At 34.6% G+C, this 19,379-nt stretch overlaps 4 protein-coding genes across 6 annotated transcripts in view; 1 reads left to right on the top strand and 3 right to left on the bottom strand.

Annotated features, from left to right (window-relative positions):
- Window positions 1-340: 340 nt before the first annotated feature.
- LOC136816284 (uncharacterized) lies at window positions 341-4,626 on the bottom strand. Of its 2 annotated transcripts, none has more exons than XM_067072614.1 (5): window positions 4,569-4,626; window positions 3,039-3,595; window positions 2,301-2,657; window positions 1,343-1,401; window positions 341-1,107 (listed from the first exon to the last, which is right to left on the bottom strand). In XM_067072614.1, exons 1-5 carry the CDS (start codon window positions 4,603-4,605, stop codon window positions 759-761), a joined length of 1,359 nt encoding a protein of 452 aa, XP_066928715.1. In that variant the 5' UTR covers window positions 4,606-4,626; the 3' UTR covers window positions 341-758. The 2 variants fall into 2 exon arrangements, with proteins under 2 accessions (XP_066928715.1, XP_066928714.1); XM_067072613.1 differs by lacking the exon at window positions 4,569-4,626 and adding an exon at window positions 4,047-4,164.
- Window positions 4,627-5,865: 1,239 nt separating this feature from the next.
- On the bottom strand, window positions 5,866-9,815 carry LOC136816240 (glutathione S-transferase 1-like). Its single transcript, XM_067072575.1, has 4 exons — window positions 9,621-9,815; window positions 9,174-9,385; window positions 7,001-7,105; window positions 5,866-6,228 (listed from the first exon to the last, which is right to left on the bottom strand). Exons 1-4 carry the CDS (start codon window positions 9,763-9,765, stop codon window positions 6,070-6,072), a joined length of 621 nt encoding a protein of 206 aa, XP_066928676.1. The 5' UTR covers window positions 9,766-9,815; the 3' UTR covers window positions 5,866-6,069.
- A 415-nt stretch (window positions 9,816-10,230) lies between these two features.
- LOC136816272 (man(5)GlcNAc(2)-PP-dolichol translocation protein RFT1-like) lies at window positions 10,231-14,285 on the bottom strand. Its single transcript, XM_067072601.1, has 3 exons — window positions 13,065-14,285; window positions 11,435-11,669; window positions 10,231-11,110 (listed from the first exon to the last, which is right to left on the bottom strand). Exons 1-3 carry the CDS (start codon window positions 14,185-14,187, stop codon window positions 10,837-10,839), a joined length of 1,632 nt encoding a protein of 543 aa, XP_066928702.1. The 5' UTR covers window positions 14,188-14,285; the 3' UTR covers window positions 10,231-10,836.
- A 172-nt stretch (window positions 14,286-14,457) lies between these two features.
- LOC136816273 (coenzyme Q-binding protein COQ10 homolog B, mitochondrial-like) overlaps window positions 14,458-19,379 on the top strand; it is a 14,173-nt gene continuing 9,251 nt past the window's right edge. For both annotated transcript variants that reach the window (XM_067072603.1, XM_067072602.1), the window contains exon 1: window positions 14,458-14,653. In XM_067072603.1, coding sequence (XP_066928704.1) covers window positions 14,571-14,653 — 83 coding nt within the window. In that variant the 5' untranslated portion in view covers window positions 14,458-14,570. The remainder of the gene's footprint in view (window positions 14,654-19,379) is intronic.

Raw genomic sequence — 19,379 nt, 5'->3', positions numbered from 1 at the left:
AAAATCTGAATTTTTCAATATAACCATCACTGCTTTAATATTCAAACTAGTTTTGCATTATCTTTGTCTTATAGGCTGGTATAACGAAGCACCAGTGCTAATTCTAAAATGTAGTCTTGAGATAATACTTTAATTGGATAGACTTTCACGGGGATTAAATTTCGCGGATTTGGGTGTCATCCGCGAAAATCAGCGAAATTAAGTCTCAATGGAAATTTGGAAGGGCTCATCCGCGAAATTAAGTACCCGCGAAAATCTTAAATTTTTATCGTCGTTTTTTCGTCCTTTGATCAGTGAACCCTCATCTGCGAAATTTTTGAATAAGTTTATCCCATTAAAGTAGAGAAAGTCTATCATATTAATGTATTCTTATAGAGAAATGAAAAATAATAAAGCAGATGTGGTAACAGCCGGCACGCAGTTTTTAAGAGTGGTCAACCACCATGAGAAAGTGAAATGGAATGGTTCAGTGGCTTAGAGCCTTGTTCTTGGAAGCTTCAGCAATAACCGTTCAATATGATTGATAATGCAGAACTCCGCGGATCTCTTAACTTTAAAGGTATGCTATTAAATTAATTGTATTATCTGTTGTCAAAATTTACTTGAAGTAAACATGGTCCAAAGTGTGCAATTGAGATACGTTATGATTGTCAGTACAAGGGATTTCAGTCAAATGATCCACCAAACAAAAGGTTAATCGTATTTACATCCAGATTCACAAAAACTGGTTGCAACACTGCTTTGAGCATTTCAATACCTTAAAAGGTTTGCGAATAAATTCCTTTGAAGAATCCACCCAAAAATATTTCACCATTGCCAATCAAATTAAGTTCATTAAGACCAGTTTCAACCACGAAAACCATATTCCCCAAGATAGGAATTACAGAGATGATAATAGAACATTGCATCAACTGTTCTTTGCTGCATGAAATTTGAAATATCTCTTCAAGTTGTATTTCCACTTGTTGGTCCACTGTGACGTACACTTTAGACCGCGCGATCTCTTCGGTGCGTGCGCGGGGCTCCAACATGACTTCGACAACGAATCCAGGCACTCCAGGTGGAAACATTGTTTGGACTTGCAAATCCTTGATTTTGAGTTTGAGCCTGTTAGAGTAATGAAGTCAGATTTCTTAAAAATAAAACTGAGCTCTGCGATCATACCTCTAAAATGGCCTTACTTGGTTATTTGATCGATGTCAACTTAGTTTCACTTTGATCTTTTATAGAACAAGCGACATAAAACTAGCCTTTTGCTCATCCCCTAACGAAAAATTTTCTAATACCTAGTAATTAATACATTCTTCTAGAGGCCTGCAAATCAGACTATGTGGAAACCCACCTTTCAATGTCGAATTCGAAAACACATTGCATCTGGCCTTCGTCTGTTACTTCTTCTTTCTAGTTATGAGAAAAACAAAAGTGTTTAATATACTCATTGACTTCCAGGCCCGAAGGGCTAGACTCGAGACTCCTGGATGGGAAACGAAGCCACTTATTTCCCATCCAGAACGTCTGCGCATTGTTTTACCGGATTGAAAGTAAAACATATCACTAGATTTCAAAAAGTGCAATTAAATCCTCAAAAATATAGGAACCGCAAGATACAATCCGTCGTCAATATTGCGCCGCGTTCTGGATGGGAAATAAGTGGCTTCACTTTTTTTTGCCTGGGAAAGGTTAGAGATTCTACTCTAGCCCTTCGGGCTTTAAATTCAATGAATATACTTTGCAGAGGACTCCTATGCAGGGACTAAAATCTCAGACATCATGATGTTTAGTGACGTGGTGGTATACCTAAAAAAATAAAACCACTATCCAGACTAAAATTTGAAATTTTTTTTAGTACATTGATACTAAAATCAGTGATTCTGGGCATTTTTCGAGTGTTCTGAAAAGAAGAAGATTTAACAAAAAGGAAAAATATCTGATGTGGATTTTGCGAAAAAGGAAAAGATATTTGTTGACGAAAGATTTTTCAAAAAAGGAAAAAAATATTTGATGAGAGATTTTGCAAAAAGGAAAAAATATTTGACATAAGATTTTACAAAAAAGACTTCTTGACAAGATATTTGAAGATGATGCAGAAAGGGAGAAACTTTTGAAGAAAGATTCTAGCGAAAAGGAGAAAAATTTGGCATAAGATTTTTGCAAAAGGAAAAATGTTTGACATAAGATTTTTGCAGATGGAAAGAAACTCCACAAATCATCTGTTTAAATAGGAAAAATTTTAACAAAGATTTAGGTTAGATTTAGAAGCGCCCAACCAAGATAACAAAAAAATGTTTCTATAGCCTTACTGTTCGATGACTTCTCGAATCCGCATCTGATTCCCTGTTATTATGATATGCATCTTGAAGTGCAGTTTGATGTCGGGCGCCATCAACCACCAAACCTTGCTTATGAAAATCAGGTACACTGCTGGCACAATTTGAAAATCGTAACTTTTTAATCCGATTCATATCAGATGTGAGATCTAGTCCAGTAATGGATGAATTGGTAAGGTCTTGACTACTCGAATATTTCTTGGTTAAAGCAGAGTGTGGTGGAAATTGTTCTAGATCGGTGAAATAGTTGAATCTTTGATGATTGTTGTTTGCCTTGTTGGTACCTTGGCTGTGAAAGTTCAAATCTAGACCGACTCTTTGGCGAGGTTTCTAAAACAAATTAAAGTCCGTTGGCTTTAAGTCTGCACTAGTCTTTGTTTTGTTATCATTTTTCAAACGAATGCTTCAATCCTAACATATATCATATATCGTTGAAAAGGTATAAAGGCCTATAATTTTCTATGCAATAATTCTATGTGAAAAATAATTATACTATCCAGAATTGGGAGGCTTGCCTTCAAAGTAAAAAAAATGAAGTAGAGTAAATTTAATTCAGTTAAGGCTTGCCTTGATTTATTTTATGAGGTAACAGTTGGACTTTCTGACTTTCATATACTTTTTGGTAAAAGAATCGTTCAAGATGTTAGCAATAACAACATTTTTAAAGCCAGCCTGAAGATATGAGGAAAAAACTTCAAAAGGCATTCTTACATGAGCAATCGTATTGAAACGGTTTTGTTTTGATTTTCCATCCATTTGAAAAGTCACCATGGATGGTCGTCGATGTTGATCTTTAAACAGTTGCCCCCTGGATGAACTCATTATATTGCCATGAAACGCATTGAAACTTGATTGAGTTTCAGGGGGTAGTGAAGGTAGTGCAGTTGGTTGATTGATTAATATGCTTCTTTGGGATGGTTGCTTTTTTATTTGTCTCAATGGAAAGCCTTTATAATCATCAGGTGTGTTTAATGGACTTGCTTTCTTATTGCTGCTCGACTCTGCTCGTAAAATGGAAGTTGGATACGGTCCGTCGCTAGTGGCAACGGGTTGGAAATCAAATTCAGTGTTTGCACTGATGCTTCTTGTGTCAAAGAAGTTTCGTCGTTTTTTCTTGGCAGATCTTTGAGTTCGTTGCTTCATGTTGGAGAGTGTTTTGATAATTTTGTTGCGATTCCATCTCAACGGGCAAATAAAATGGATTGCAACCAATGCCATAACGCACGAGACGAATAAAATGATTGTACCGTACTTGTACAAGTCATAATCTACGAAGAAATAGTAAAGTAGAAATAGAGTTAAAATTTTACCTTCCAAAAGTATTTAATTTTTAGTTTCTTTCCAAATTATTTTTTTTTAGAGTCTTTGTTGCTCGCCAAATAAATTAGTCCCCTTAAGGGTACTGTATTAAGTGGGTTAATTTTGGCGTGGATTTAATTTGGCGATTGGCAAAAATTAAATTTGGCGAATGATCAATTTTGTAAAATTTAGCGGGGATTTAATTTGGCGAATGGGAAGGTGTTAGTCTCCGGTAAACTAAAAAATACGTGGTATTTTACTTAGAAATGCAAACTAACAAAGAAGTTTGGCGAATGACCGATTTTTGAAATTTTCGCAGGGATTTAATTCGCAATTTTTGACAAAATTCGCCAAATTCGCCAAATTCGTCAAATTTACCAAATTCTAAATTATGATTTAATTAAAAGTTCACCGTATTACTTTTTGAGTATCCGTCATCTATGATCCAACCTTCATAAATTGTCTCATTAAATTCAGTCCTCATGACTTGAGTAGAAAATCTTTCAATTACTCATTTTTTCGAAATTCAGAAAGCACATTTATATACTTACAATTCACGAAATGACTTTAAAGTACTCTAAATTGAAGCTGAAAGTCTTATTATTTTGAAATATCACGCTGGAACCTTTAAAGGGCGTTAAAAAAGATATAGAAAGTCACTTTCATAAAAGAGAAGTTGTATCTTTAAGAAATCTGTCTAGGAAGACAAAATAAAAACGAGAGTCCTGCTGTCAAAAAATGACATATGACAAATTATTGAATGAGAATAACAAAACATTGACTTTTGACAAACACTTATTTCGGTATATGCTGAATTTTAAAGTCAGTTTTTTTTTAATTTTATTAAAACCTTTAGGTAGAATTTTAGTAGTACATTAGTAAACAAGATATGTTTTTTCACAGCAGAAAAAATATATATTTTGATGAGAATAGAATACTCACTAAAGCCACCATAACAAATATTTTCTTCAATCTTCATTTTATTAAAATGTTCTGGGGACACGTAATTTGTCATATGACTTTTGAGTTTTCTCTAAGAGATGAAAACAAGCAACTAAGCAAAGAAAATCAAGAAAAAAGATTTACATAAGAAAACTTGACCCCCTAAATTATAGAAATATACGTTAGCCATTTTTGGACCCTTTTTCCTCTTCTTTATAATAACACCCTCACACAATTCATTTTCTTCTTCTTTAAAAAGTATTCAAAAAATTGTTAAAAACCAGTATATGAAGAATTAATTCGATCGCGTACTTGAAAAAGCTTTTTTTTCGAATTTTATGAAATACAACATCCAAAAGGGAGTCAAAATTTGATAGAGTCCTTTTTCTAATAGAAATCTCTCTCGCGAAACAGTTGAGGGAATTGTTCTAGATATGTATTTCTTTTTATAAGAACATTTTTTGGCTTTTGGATTTCAACCAAAAATTTTGGTGTAATTTCCTAAAACATTGCATGTTTTAACATCTTTAAATGTTCCTAAAGAATTTTTGGCTTCAAAGTCTAATATTCTTGTATACTTAGTTAAAAATTGTGAAGTTGTAAAGCAACTTACAAGAGTCTTACCGATTGAGTTTTAAATCCGAAGGGCTAGAGGCGAGACTCCTGGATGGGAAATGAAGCCACTTAATTTCCTATCCAGAACGCCCGCGCGTAGTTTTTACACAAACGCCGGATTGAAACTAAAATCTATCGCTAGATTTCAAAAAATGTAGTCCTCTAAACCAAAGGAATCACTAGATACAATCCGTCGTCATAATTACGGCGCGTTCTATGCGCATTTTGAATGGGAAATAAGTAGCTTCAATTTCTCATGCCTGAGAATGTTTAAGATTCCAGATGAGATGAAGTTTTTATAAGATACTTTAATAATTGGTCATTTGAAGTAATAAAAATGACGCATTCTGAAGAAAAAGTAACAAAATTGTTTTATTACTGGTTAACGACCAACCAAATAAAGTAAGAGCTTGTAAAAATTACATCTCATCCCTAAGATTCGCCTCTAGCCCTTCGGGCTTGAACCTCTCCGAGATCAAGATATAAAAAACGATTTGAAAAATATTTTGATCATTATATTAATTTCTTCAATAAATCATCTATACTACCTAATTTATAGAAAATAAATTATGATTAATTCAAATCTAATTAAAAAAAATAGTGTACCACGAGATTTGATAATAGTAATAGCGCTCTTTTTTGGACTGTATGGTTGTTTATGCCCTTAATTGTCCATTATTGTATTGCCCCTCAGTGTTATTTACGCCCTCTACTTTGGCATAAATAACACTGGCGAACCATATATGAACAATCGTGGACATAAGGAATCATGACACCCACAAAAATCTAATCTAATCTCTTATAAATAACATATAAAAATGTGTAAAGGTGTATTGAGTATGTAATTAGATGGTGCTAAAATACAGTCCAAAGGTACTGGACAACCTTATTTGCGTGTGGCTAAGTATTCTTTGACTTTGTCTAAACCTCGAATATGGTCATTTAATGCTTTTAATTTCGGATAGTCAGCCAGGAAATCACGGCCGGGCATCGCTGCAGAAATAAATTCCAATGTGTCGACCAAAAAGAAATCTGCAATGGTGATCTGTAGTTAAAGAGAAAGTTAATGTCATTTTTATTATAACCACTTCTTCTCATTATAAGAACCCGGGTGTCACTTGGGCAAAATACACCGTTTTCCGGTTAGCCGTTTCGTATAAAAAGTCACCAAAATTTCGAGTAAACCATCCCATTGGCTAAAAGCAAAAACACAAACAAAAAAATATGCAGAGTATGAGAAAATGTGCTTTCTGTGTTCTTACTCAGGACATTTTTTCGTGTATGTTTTTGCTTTTAGCCAATGAGATGGTTTGTTTACTCAAAATTTTGGTGAGTTTTTATACGAAGCAGCTAACCGTAAAAAGGTGTATTGGGTACGGAGACGTGCCGCTGGTCAGGGTCCCTTTATCAGGCTCTGAAGATATCTGACAGGGTCTTAAATCTAGTAATTTTCAAGATGTTTATTTGACAGGGTCGACTTTTGGTAATTTTTGACAATTTTCAGAGTAGAGTGGAAGTTAGAAAATGTTTTAATGTTGCGTCTACTTTTAGTCATTTTTGCCAATTTTCGGAAAAACATGGGAAATTTTTCGTTCTGACAGGGTCCCAAATCAATATCTAACAGGCTCCGTTTTTCCATCTCCAGCGGCACATCCCCTTCGGCCGTCAAGGTCAGTGCCCCCTCTCCCGGACATAAGAGCATTTTGAAGTAACGTGAAAGATATGATTTTTGAAAACATTTCTTTACTAAAACTTTAAAACGAATTAAAATTACCAAAGAGGAAAAAATAGAATTAAGCGGAAAATCACGAACTTACAGATTTGCTGACGAGGAAGGCACTTGAACTGTTTTGAGATCTTAATTCTTCAAAATACTTGAAAAAGATTGGAATTTTTTTATCCAAAATTGCACGAACTTTTTCCTGTAGAAAAGAAAAGGGAAGATTGTAAATGTTTAGAAAACAAAGTGTGTTCAAATTAATACTGTATCCATTGATGAGGCCCCCCCAGCGGACCCAAATTTCACGCATTCACGCAAAATTTTTTCGCAATTCACGCATTCACGCAAGTTTTTCTCGAAATTCACGCAAACCCAATTTTTTGGGAAATCGGGGAGATTTTCGGAAAAAATCGGGGGAAATGTCAAAAATTGAGGTCTTGCACATTTCGCTAAGTTACGTAATTTACGTAATTTCCGCCATTATGGAGTAAAACGTTCGATTTGCATAAAAAAGTATGACAAGGCTGTATTCGAGATATTATTCGACCGGATCTGGTCATGCACTTGAGAAAAACTTAACTCAGTAGTGATTTTTTCCTGTAGACCTGACTATAAAACACCGTGTTTGGTAGCGTCATAAGAAGCCCCCAAATAGAAAGCGTTACGTAATTTTTCAACTTTAATCACATGCCATCACGCAAAATATTTGATTCTTCTAACTTGTCACGATCGTTTAGAAAAGGTGAAGCTTCTGCAGTTAACGTATCGCGATAGTAAGTGAAAAGATATGCGCCGCAGGCGAATTTTTGTACAAAAAATAGCTTAAACATTATCTCAAACAAACTCGAGTATGACACCATGATGCTTAGCTCAGGGGTAAGGAGGCGCAACCATGGTTTACGCAGAGAAGAAATTTTTGCATTTCTGTCGCTCGCGTTTGGCTAAAAATGCTCTCTTTAACACCATTGAAAAATAATGTAGTCTAAATTCGTTAGAGGCAAGGTACGATCGCTTAATAGCTTGTAAAATGAGGTAAAAGAATGAACATTTGTTGCGAGCGAAGCGATCAAAAAAAATTAAAAAGAAAGGTTTTAATCAGGGCTCGCGAATTAATTTCCTAACGTGGAGGGGCCGAAAACATAGTGACTAAGGAGGTGCAACCATGTTTTGCGCCGACAGGAGAAAATTTTATTTTAACCCTCTGATGTGCTTAAATACGACCAGGGTTTGATACGACTCCATTTCAGACTAATTTTGCCAAAAAATCAGGTTATCGAAAGTCTACATCATGGCTAAAAATTTCTTTGAAATAAATTTCTTTTTATTTGCAAAAACGTGGTGAAGTCATGGCCGCCTCCTGCCCCCAGTGACTCTGGCCCTGGCCCTGGCCCTGGATCACTCATCATGCATAACCATGGTTTTATCTTAAACAAACACTTTCAAGGGGGCAAATTAGAGTTATTTAAGATTCGAGGGCCAATACATGTTTGGCCGAGCGAAAAAATCTGGAAATTTAAGGTGTCTAGATTGCTAGAAAGCGCATCTAAATCATGAATCGTCTTATAAAATAGAGAATTTGAAAGTTGCTGATTTTTTTGTACACCTTCACCTGGCATCCCTTGAATTTGGAATAGGTGCGCACCTTTGTGAAAAGGAAAAATTCACGCGTTCACGCAAAAAACAGGGCAGATTCACGCATTCACGCAATAGAAATATGGATTTTCACGTTCACGCAAGTTTTTTCAATTCACGCATTCACGCAATTTTTTTTCGATTTTCACGCATTCACGCAACCAAAAAAGCCCATTCACGCATTCACGCAAACCGCTGGGGGGCCCCATTGATAGAATAAGCACTATTATTCGATTATATTCAAAGTCAGCTTCAACCAGAATCACTCATAAACGACGCTCTGCTATTCGATACACTTTCTTATTTGATGAAAATCCAATACTCTTTGAAAACCATATTACTGAGCGTCAACTGTAACTTTATTTATCAAACAAGAAACTCGAAATACTAACTTTCTTACTTTGAGGTAAAATAAAAACAATATTGGGCTCTTCCAGAAAATGTTCATACACCCCGGGTGGAAGATATATTGTCCGGGGGTAGCGAGAAATCAGCAAAATTTGGCTTATCCGGGGGTAATTTGGGTTGTTCGGGGGGTCGGCTGATGCTTGTCCCGGGGGTAAAACTCGTTGTCCGGGGGAGCCAAAAGTTACTCCATTCCTCATATACAGTTTTTTTCTGGAAGAGCCCATTCTAACCTTTTCTTCTTCTTCCTTTAAAAAGACGGCGATATTGGCGCAATGATCATGAATTTCTTTCATTGAAATGACGACACAGTTTATCACACCTCTTTGACTTGCATTGTTACCATACAGGCTAAATTCATCACCCATGTACATGATACAGGCTAGTGTTTGAGAGATGTCAGTACCATCTGGAGTAGTTATGACTGGTATAAATCCCAACGGAACTAAAATGGATGAAAATTTAAGATCTTTCACATTTTGTACATTTGACACAAGAAAAATCCCATGAAATTCCCATTGAAATCCTATGCATGGGAAATGACCACTTGTGGGACCCTGTGTCTGTCATCAGATCTTCAACAGAAAATGACTTTAACTTTAATTTCTAAAATATCCTCGACTGACACTGATGATTTATAAGTATTTTGAATTTTAAGAGAGATTCAAATTTTAGCTTACATGTAGATTTAACGGCTGGCCATTCTGGAAATGGAATTCGTTTATCTTCAAATTCCACACCAACATAATTAAAAATCATTCGAGGGACTTCACCGCGACCTCTCAAATCGAAATAAGATAATTTATATTTCTTTTCAGTTGCCATTTTAATTGTATTAGCTTTTGATTTTTTTCCTGAAAATAAAATTAAAGAAATTATTTTCAAAGATGCAGTTGTAAAATAGAATCAGATTAGAAGAATACAAACGGAATATAGTTTCAGGGCCGTGACACAATTTTGATTTTGGTGTCTGAGAGCCCCTGAGGTAAGGGGCAATATTTTGGTTTCAAATGGTCAAATCTAAAATCGTTATAATATGACTTGAGTGTTTTTTAAAGCAATTTAATTGTCGAAAGTTACGAAAGTTAAGCTACAGCAATTTCATAAATATAGAAAATAATTGAGACGATAATATATACTATATAAAAAAGAGAATTTCTTTTAAAAATATTGGGGTACGTTCCCTGAGTTTAGCTCTAGTGTAAATCGAGTGCCAGAGTTATTATTTCTCTCTATTTTAATCGTAAGACGTTCACTTTGTTTAGTAAAGAATCTAGGGCTCAAATTAAACTGTTTTGATATTTTTTTATTGAAGCATGTAATCTAATCTTCGAATACCTTACTGGAAACGTGGATTTTAATTGGAATCATTTTAAATTACCTAAAAGTGATCATATGCAATAAGGCCCTCTGAGTTAGTGATCAGACAGTCTGTAATATGGAAAAAATATAAAGTCAATCTATTTTCTGTCTTAAAATTCTTACAAGCTGATACATATACCAAATACCAAGATACATAACAAATAAATACTTCTTAATATAGAATACTATTAGATGTACTAATAATTACTCTTGGGTGCCTAATAAGCGTCCCCTGCTAATCAATTTTTTGTAAATGTTTTTGAAATTTCCCTCTTTTGCCCTAATTCTGCTGCATAAGTGTCCTTTTCAAAAATCTTTCTAACCCCCCCCCCGCCTATTAGGTAGCCAAAAGTAACAATTATTAGAAAGCATAGTTTATCAAAACATGCTACGCAGAAAGAATTCAAGCTTCATATATATTTAACATCATCTGAAAAAGTATCACGTCCTAAAAAACAGTAGAATCAATCTCTTATCAAAACTATAAATGATTATTATAATATCAGATTATAAAATATTCTATATTTCTATACTTTAATGCTGTTTCTGTTTGATCAATGATTTTAAATAATCTACAAATTTATGTTCAGTAAAATAAATACTACCTAAGACAACAAGTAAACAAACTCCTCCAACAGCAACATGACATAATTGATATAAAAGACCATAATTGCAACAAAATATTGCCTCTGATATGACCATTACGACAAATGAAATTAAAAGGGTTAACAACGAAGCGAAAGATGGATGTATAGCTGACAAGGGTCGATATTCAGTCTCTTGGAAATACTTGTTGATGTAAAGTGAGCTAAAAAGTGAAAAATAAAACAATTGAAAATTGTTTTGTGTCTTTCGATTCTGGAAAATAAATGTAATAAAACGTATCTATTCTCTTGGTTTGTCATTTTAGATTGGACAAAAAAACAATTTAAAATTCACACACTGCCTTACTGTATACTAATTCTTTACTTTAAAAACCAATTATAATACCCTAATTAGATTCTTTCCAGGATTAAACTGAACATTCAAACCATTTATTTTAAACAGATGACAAGTTTTGAACAGACAATGTCATACTATATCATTTCTTTGGTAAAAGAATTTCAGATTAGATAAAAAAAATCGAAATTACCTTTGTATTATTCGTAAGAACATATTCAAACAATTAGCAAATATGAATCCAATAGAACCAATATATCTTGTAAGCAGAAGAGAAGCACTCAGAAATATGACTGAAAACATCAACATCTTATAATTATATTTGTCCACTTCTTCTTTACTCATTGTAGCAAACATAAAGCATTCTGTAATTCCATTAATCGCAATGATGAATACATACAAACAATATGCCTTCATTAAAGATGGACCTATAACCAGAAAATAATTTTTGAAAAATATGCAGAAAGAGAGGGATAAACATACTTTGGTATAATGTTGACCACCTTCTTCTAATTCGGCCACCCCATTTTAAAGATAAAAATAATTAGAAAAGATAAAAAGGACAGAATTTTCGCCAATTGGGGTTACTTTTATAAGTGAGGGTTAACTTTCATCACTTGCAGACCAAAACATTTTCTAGTTTTCAATTTATAAAATTCAAAAGTCATGTCATGACTAATTTAAATTCTAGCAAAATTGACAAATCGCAAACTAGAACAGTCTGCTGTTTGGAAGTGATGAAAGTTACCCCATGCTTATGATAGTAACCCCAATTGTCGGTATCAATTGAAATTAGATTTATTCTCCAGCTTCTTTTTTAAAATAAAAATAGAAAAGATTCTCATCACTGATATGTACTTTAAACTTTAATGGGATAAACTTTTGCGGGGATTAAATTTCGCGGTTAAGCCTATCCGCGAAATTCAAAAATTTCGCGAGGAATTAATTTTGCGGGTGGCACTATTGGATAGCAATATTTTCACGATTTTATGACTTTTACTGTCAAATCATGCATGTTGGTTCATGAAATACACATTATTTGCGCCTCTTTGATGCAAGTAATCATTCAAATAGTATTTATTTGACATATTTTGAGTTTTGTTTAGAAATATTTTGCAGATCAGGCCCTTCCAAATTTCGGACTTAATTTTGCAGATTTTCGCGGATGACACCCAAATCTGCGAAATCCCATTAAAGTAGTTGTTTAGGATAAAACAACAACCTTTTGACTCAGTTCTGCATACTAAATTACTTTACTCGAGCTATTTTGTCTCAACTGGACAAAATAGCTGTTTCTGGCTGAAAAACACTGTTTTTAAGAGTTAATATCTCGAGTTAGGTACAGAAATCACCTATACAATATGTCTAATCTTAATTTTTTGATAGCTTTCTAAGAATATACAACAGATCTCTATTTTCTCAAGCTAAAATTTTCATTAATTTTTCACCCTATGATTTTTACCTGAGACCGTCATATTTATCCAAAAATCACACCAAAGTGTCAAAAAAAAAATTGGTACCCAAGTTATTTTGATTCCCCTACCCTTTAGCTTTCCAAAAATGTATAACAAGTACTCTGACTAAAAAAATCAAGCAACCTAAAAAACAACGAGCACATTTCCCCCTATAATACTATTTGTTTCAATCAGCAATTCTGACCTTTCTATTATTCTTATCTCTAAAGAAGGGTGACAAAATTAGAAGAGAGATGTTGACATTAGACCAACTTACGGTAGTATTCAGCTATTACAACCCTTCCAACTTTAAGGAGAGTGAAAGAATCAAAAAAGGGGAGCCACATTAGACCAAGTTAATTAACAAACCTTCATTTTCACTGAGGATTTTTCCTCCGTATAAATCCAAAAGAAGATACGAGTAGCTGTAACCAAAAACCAAAATTATCATCCCAACTAATGAGACAAACTTTAAAACAAGAAATAAAGATCTTGCAGCTTCATCCAAACTTTCTTTTTTCTGCTCATTGGCTCTTATTCCACGTAACAATATTTTTGAAAAGTAAGTGTAATATGTTTCCTCAATTGGCATGAATATGAATCTAGCAGCAAGCGATCCCAGATTGTTTATAACATCATAAACTCCTTGTTCACTAAATGTCAATATACCAAATATTGTCATTATGTAACGCTCCCCTTCTGTTAGAAACTGTTTTAGCATTGATTGTTTGTAAAAACTTGTAACAAGGTTCACATAATCTTGATGAAAAAGAGGCTTTGATCTAATGTTAGGCAAAAAGTCTGCAAACTGCTTGAATTGTGAGAGCTCTTTGGTCTTCTTTGAATCATCTTTTGTTAAATATTTCCAGAAATAGATAGCATAGCATAAAGAATACACAATGGCTGCTAAAACAAAAGTTACACCATACATTACAAGTGCCTTGTCAGGAAAGAAAACAACCAGAAATGTCGATATAAAACATCTAACAGCTAGATAAACTCCTTCAAACATAACTTTTAATGAAAGTAATGAGTTTCTTTGGGCCAGTATCCAAAAGGGTTCTACTGCAAGTTCAAAACTACAGCTTGCAGCAACTAAAATGGTGGCCATTTGATATTGCCAGATAAGGTCGTCTTTTGGTTGTGGTAACCAGCTTGTCCAGATAAAAATCAAAACAAATGAAGAAAACAAACCAACAATACTGCAAATCCAGGTCAAATTAATCATTTGCTTCAGTTTAATTTGCTCAACATTCTCCTTAATGCTCTGTTGACTCAAACAAGCTTTTCGAAAAGCTTCTCGGGAAATGAACAACATAGTGCTGTAAAGTAACATTAGCCGAACATTCATTACACCCAAAACTTCCCTGGATAGATAACGAAGCATAATAGCATTCATTGAAAATGTAGAAAGTCGAAAGATAACCTGTAAAACCATATTGTATGAGGCACTTTTGACTGCATCTTTCATTTCTTGGCCTTTCGACGCCATTTTCTTTGTTGACAATTTCAGCGTACCTGAGATAATCCACTTCCTTAATCTAACAGACGTCTCTGTTTGATCAAAGGTGATTTGAGAAAAAAGGCCGCGTAAAAAGCCTATCAAAATGTCACAAAGTATTCAGCTATATGTGCATAATTAGACGGTTTCTTTCGTGAAAAGATTCTTTTCTAGGATTCGAAGTGGTATTTCTTCAAGTAAATAGAAACCGTCTAAAAAAGAAAATATTACGTAATTTGGTAAACCGATGTAAACAAAAATGGTAGACATTTTCTGCAAGCAAAGTCCAAAAATCTAAAAATCGGTCAGGTTGGTGGTACCAACTCCACCACCTCCAGGCTTCAAATCGTCCGAGTATAATCTATTATATTGGTATGTTTAAAGTTATTTTTCGTGTTTCAAAAGTCAATCTTGGATTTTTAGAAGTTTCAAGGTGTCTACGAAATGATGGAATAAGGTAAATATTATGCCGTAGCAGCCAACATTTTATGTTTTTTTTTTGTTTTTCTTTCTCAACAACAGTCACCAGATTTGAAATATGGGGGATGTCCTTACAACAAGCTTTTTAACACTTCTTTAGGCAAACGCAACAGTCTATTGCATACCGTCAACTGCTCTAACTTGGGAGTATCTGACAAAACATGGGACGGCATGCAATTCGGCCACCATTTCACCGCCGAACCTCCAAAGTCATTTGATTTGAGTTAATGAACAGCGTATTAAAAATACACAATTTCTCTTTCGCACCGAGTAGGCTTTTAAATCAAAGTATGAAAAAAATCTGTAGTGGAACACACCCGAGTGTCTGTGCACTCTAAGTACTAAGAGGAGCAAAGAATAGAAGAAGTATATCCAGGCGTAATCTATCGTATTATTCGATTATCGAATTAATCGAAACTAATCGAAGCTAATCGAAGCTATTATATTTCGATTAGTCGAAATAATCGAAGCCTAATCGAACTAATTGAGATAAATTCGATTAATTCGATAAATTTGATTGGGCTTCGATTATCACTCGATTAGTTTTGATTATCCTTCGATTAGTTTCGATTATCCTTGAATTAGTTTCGATTATCCTTCGATAAGCTTCGATAAGTTCTATTCCCCAATCTTCTTTTTTGGATTCATGTCCCATTCATGTTCAATGGATGGTCCGCTCAACGATGTGTAAAGCCCGAAGGGCTAGATCTCTAGCTTTTGCTGAAAATTGTGTCGAAGTTAGATAGGAAATCCTATCTAAGTCACGTGACATTATAATGGAATTTCAGCGCTTGACCAATCAGAAGCTTAGCCAATTTTCGGAAACAATAGCAGAAATACTTTTTCCGATATGTACTCACTTTTTCTTGCTTAACCTGAGAACAGATTGTAATTGTTTTCTGCCCACCACGCTGAAGCTCTAAAGGGATGGGCGAAAACAAACAATCTGACGACTTTGTTGGACGGATTCATGCGAGACCGCGTTCAAAACATCCTGGAAACTAGCGACACCGCTTCAAAATTTGTTTTGATTTTGCTGCAAAGGATTATGGGTGGATTATTTTTGATTTAGAAATGGCTCAAGTGGGGCGCCGTTTTTACAACGAGCACCTTGTTGTAAAACTTTCAAAGCGGTATGGCCAATGTCCACAGATGTATATTTCGCATCGTACCTTTAGAGCATCAAAGCGTGTCGATAGCGAAATTCACATCTGGAGCAGGTAATTTCTTGCTTGGAAGAGCTTGAAGCACGAGATTTAGCCCTTCGGGCTTTACAGAAATCTGTGGGTCCGCTCCTTTAGAGCTTTACCTATCAGGGGGGAGGGGGTCGGGCTCAAAATCGGTGAAACGATAAGGCATCCAGGATGACCGTCCGGCCGTCACACGAACCATTCGGCCGTTTAACCGAAACGAGCAGCCGGCCGTCGAACCGAGCATCAGGCCGCCGCTTATCAAGATTATCGAATCTTAATCGAAACCTATCGAAAGTTAATCGAAGTTATCGAATATATCGATAGCTAATCGAAGTAATCGAATGGTAATCGAACTAATTGAGAAAAACCTTGGAAAATTCGATTAATTCGATTACGGCTCGATAGTTTCGATTAATCGAAGCCTAATCGAAGTATTAATTTCGATTAGTTTCTATAAATTCGATTAAAAATCGAATTCGATTTTGTTCGATAGATTACGCCTGGGTATATATGATTGATAAATTTGGTGGAGTTATCAAAACAAATTTGTTGTCAAAGAGATTTAACAGTAAGTGAAAATACAGACCAGATATCAACCAGTCCCATGTTTCGACCAATCGTCCCAAGTTAGAGCAGTTGACGGTAACTTATTACTCTACTCTTCATTGGATGCAAGTATAAAACCAGCAGCGGGAATTAGATATTTTACCATGAGATATAGACCTTTTGGCCTTTCCATCCACCATATTGAATTGTATGCAAAAATTATGGTGGCCGAATTGCTGTGGACGTGTGGTGAAATTCCCTTAGAAAGTATGCATAAGTGGCATTGTATTTAAAGTGTAATCTTGTAGAAGCAGTCAGGGCCTCCTTTCACTTTATCGATATTACGCAAACGACAGTGTGCGCTAAATTACTTTGGTTTCACTTTCGATTTCAACCAAAGGTCTTAGCAACAGGACGCGCGTACATAGCAACAGGGCTGGGTACAAAAATCTAAACATAGAATTTAAAAAAAATACCGATCATCGTATAAAGCACTAAAAAATACCCCCTTTCTATGTTTAGTTTGTTCTACCTCGCATTATAACTGAAAATATCTTTAAATAACCTTTGTCCGTTATCAGTCCGGGCGGTAATCTTTGCCCGCTTCAATTCTTAGATAATGACCACGTGGATAAAAAACGTATGGAATGAAACCTGACAGAGGGTTTTTAAGCAGATTTATTCAAGTAAAGCTATAAGAGGTTCATTACTTGTGGATTTTAAAGGGGAACTAAACATTTTTTGAGGTCATGCTTTTTTTGTCTCCAAGAACTACACAACACAATATAAGTTCGAAAAAATATAATTTCCACTCTCAATGTCTTTCCTATTTTGTATAAAACCTTCTTTAAAAAACGTATAATTTGTTTAAAATGAACCCCCACTTTACACATGTTTGTGATGTCATATCGTTCATATTTTCTATGAATTTTGTGTATGTTTATCAACTTTAAAGCTTGATAGTTCGTGAACAAGAAATATTAGGAAGATAGTAAAATCATTTTTGATTTCAGGAAGGATTCAGTTTTACGTGGACTAAATTTGGGGTTGTCAGCTTATTCCAATAAAAAGTTCAATTTTTTCAATCGACTCTAAAATCCTTTTCACTCACTTGTTTTCGAAAGTTCAAACATAGTTTTACTCTACTCAAAAATGGCTTTTTAATGAATTCTGTCTCTTGGTTAAACCATTTGTTATGGCTACACAAAAAAGTTAAAGGTTCTCTATCAACTAAAAGCAAGAGTTGTTCCAATTACTTTCTGAACACTTTTACGCATTGCTTTAAAAAGATTAGATTTTCTGTAAACATAAAGAGCTATATCTTTTGATGGAGAAGTTTTTAGAAAAAAATATTTTCAGAGGTCATTCCTTGGAAGTATGTGATGTGATTTATGTATTTTCAAAAAAATGTTTAGTTCCCCTTTAAAACCTACATAACCAAAAAACAAAAGTTGTTGGGAAGGAAAGAGTAAAACAGGTAATTAGAAACGCAAGACAGAAGGCTTGGTTGTGTTGATCAGGTATGTTTTTATTCTATCCGAACTAATGTTATAAAACACCAAGGAGGCCCTGACTGTGTAGATGAAAGATTAAATTTGCTTCTCTTGAAAACTAAAAATAAATATATTCGCTCATCTCTTAGAACAAGCACTTCAAAAAATCCAACATTAGACATAAACTCAAACTGAAAAATCACCAGCGAAGGTAAAAAATAATCCTTATTAACGGCTGACGGTAAATTATTCTCCTGGGAATAGAGCCGCCAATGATTAAATCAAAACATGATAATGTGTGACGTCATAATTACTGCTTTTAGTTTGCGTGTTTTGAAAGTTTGATGTGTGTACTCTGTCTTTGTGGATTTCTTGATGGGCAATGAAAACAGAATATGCTATGTCTCTAAAAGTTCTTTTCTGTAAAAGTTTTTTGGATTAAAAAAATTCATCTTTATTGTTCTATGATTTTATATATTATTTATAAAGCTGCTTTGTTGTCTTTTTAATCGTTGTTAAACTTCATATGTTTTGCATAATTTCTAACTAAATCCAACCACGGTCTTTTTCGTTCCTTATTTTTGCAGACAATCAAAGATGGGGGATGGAAGGCGAAAAGGTCTTGTTGGTAACTTACATCACATCAGTGGACTAACATACATAGCCCTCAAAGATGACCTAGCTGGCAGTCTAAGGTTAAACCCTAATCAGGATAAAACTAGGCTAGTTTATTCCCTTTTATCTTTCCCTTTACACAATACAATGCTGACAAGTTGACACATTGCAAGAATCCCTGTGAGAGAAGTTATATCGAAATTGCAACAAACACGAAAGTGTCTCTTCTACTGATGCTTCCCGCACTCCTTCAACAGCTGTTTGTCAAATTTCCACCAATGTGATTGCTGCATTTTACACGGCCCTTCTTTTTGGCACCTGTGGCTTCTCAGTGCCTTGCATGGACGGGGGCTCTGTAAAAATCCCACCCTTATATATTTGTTTCAATCCATTCTAAGCTTAGATTTTTTCTCATCTTCAATTACTAAGAAATAGGAATTTGATGCGAGAGCAGGGCAAGATTTATTGTCAACAAAGTGCCGGAAAATCTTGAATAAAGAAGAACTTTAAATCTTAAATATTTTCATTTTGAAGAATTGGTGCAAAAAGTGAAACATGGAAAAGTTTCATTTTTTATTGGTTCAATCAACTAAGGGATTTGAAACTTTTTATGTTTGTTTTTTGCACACCCCGTAACTGGGTGAGCCCCCGTTGCTAAGATGTTGGCTTGAAATCGAAAGTGAAACTGAAAATGAAAGTAAAATTGGCTGCCCTCCAAATTCCGTAATCTTGATTTAGTTTAAAGTGGTGCTACCAAGTTGCTGATGACATCATGTGTCCATCGTGATGCAATGATATTCTTCTTCATTTTTGAGGAGGCAGGAAGTTAAAATGTACCAGATTTGCTCATGAAAGC

The sequence above is a fragment of the Clytia hemisphaerica genome, unplaced genomic scaffold, assembly GCF_902728285.1.
Source record: "Clytia hemisphaerica strain Z4C2 unplaced genomic scaffold, Clytia hemisphaerica genome assembly, whole genome shotgun sequence".
Classification (NCBI taxonomy): domain Eukaryota; kingdom Metazoa; phylum Cnidaria; class Hydrozoa; order Leptothecata; family Clytiidae; genus Clytia; species Clytia hemisphaerica.
The sequence above is the reverse complement of the archived record's forward strand: the minus strand, read 5'-3'. Positions and strand labels throughout refer to the sequence as shown.

Coding starts and splice junctions, on each gene's coding strand:
- LOC136816240 (XM_067072575.1), bottom strand. CDS start 9,765: ATGGCAACTGAAAAGAAATATAAATTATCTTATTTCGATTTGAGAGGT. Junction 9,386..9,620: donor GCCAGCCGTTAAATCTACAT/GTAAGCTAAAAT, acceptor CATCCATTTTAG/TTCCGTTGGGATTTATACCA. Junction 7,106..9,173: donor TAAAGGAAGAAGAAGAAAAG/GTTAGAATGGGC, acceptor TCTTTTCTACAG/GAAAAAGTTCGTGCAATTTT.
- LOC136816272 (XM_067072601.1), bottom strand. CDS start 14,187: ATGGCGTCGAAAGGCCAAGAAATGAAAGATGCAGTCAAAAGTGCCTCA. Junction 11,670..13,064: donor AATCCTCAGTGAAAATGAAG/GTTTGTTAATTA, acceptor TTCTGGTTATAG/GTCCATCTTTAATGAAGGCA. Junction 11,111..11,434: donor TTCTTACGAATAATACAAAG/GTAATTTCGATT, acceptor TTCACTTTTTAG/CTCACTTTACATCAACAAGT.
- LOC136816284 (XM_067072613.1), bottom strand. CDS start 4,110: ATGAGGACTGAATTTAATGAGACAATTTATGAAGGTTGGATCATAGAT. Junction 3,596..4,046: donor AGATGACGGATACTCAAAAA/GTAATACGGTGA, acceptor ATTTCTTCGTAG/ATTATGACTTGTACAAGTAC. Junction 2,658..3,038: donor GTTTCAATACGATTGCTCAT/GTAAGAATGCCT, acceptor AATTTGTTTTAG/AAACCTCGCCAAAGAGTCGG.